The sequence below is a fragment of the Dipodomys ordii genome, unplaced genomic scaffold, assembly GCF_000151885.1.
Source record: "Dipodomys ordii isolate 6190 unplaced genomic scaffold, Dord_2.0 Scaffold66, whole genome shotgun sequence".
In the NCBI taxonomy this organism is placed as follows: domain Eukaryota; kingdom Metazoa; phylum Chordata; class Mammalia; order Rodentia; family Heteromyidae; genus Dipodomys; species Dipodomys ordii.
Window position 1 is genome coordinate 3,763 of NW_012267282.1, and position 333 is coordinate 4,095.

Below are 333 nucleotides of genomic sequence, written 5' to 3' on the forward strand. Positions count from 1 at the left end.
GCAGGCCCCGCCCTGGCCCCGCCCACCCTGCGCCGAGAGGCGACCCAGCAGCAGGCAGCCGACCAATGGTGGCGGGCCAGCGCTGCAGGATGCGCTGGTGGTGGTCATGGGAGTTGGCAGCCGCGGGGTCCGCGGCCAATCTCGGAGGAGGAGTGGCAGAGGGGGAGGAGGCGGGGTTAAAGCCAGCGCCCGTGGGCGGGGCCAGCGGGGTGGGCTGCGGGGCGGGGCCGGGATTTCCCGCCAAGCCCCTCTCGGTGGCTGCTGTGCTTGTGAGGCTTGGAGGCGCAGGGTGGGGCACGCGGGCAGGGCCTGGATTTCCTGTGGGGCGGGGCT

General features: G+C 74.5%; 1 protein-coding gene across 1 annotated transcript in view; it reads right to left on the minus strand.

Moving 5' to 3' along the window:
- Positions 1–26: 26 nt before the first annotated feature.
- Positions 27–333, minus strand: part of Anhx (anomalous homeobox) — a gene marked incomplete at its 3' end in the record, with an annotated part of 26,280 nt that continues 25,973 nt past the window's right edge. The window contains exon 12 of the mRNA XM_013023026.1: positions 27–140. Coding sequence (XP_012878480.1) covers positions 27–140 — 114 coding nt within the window. The remainder of the gene's footprint in view (positions 141–333) is intronic.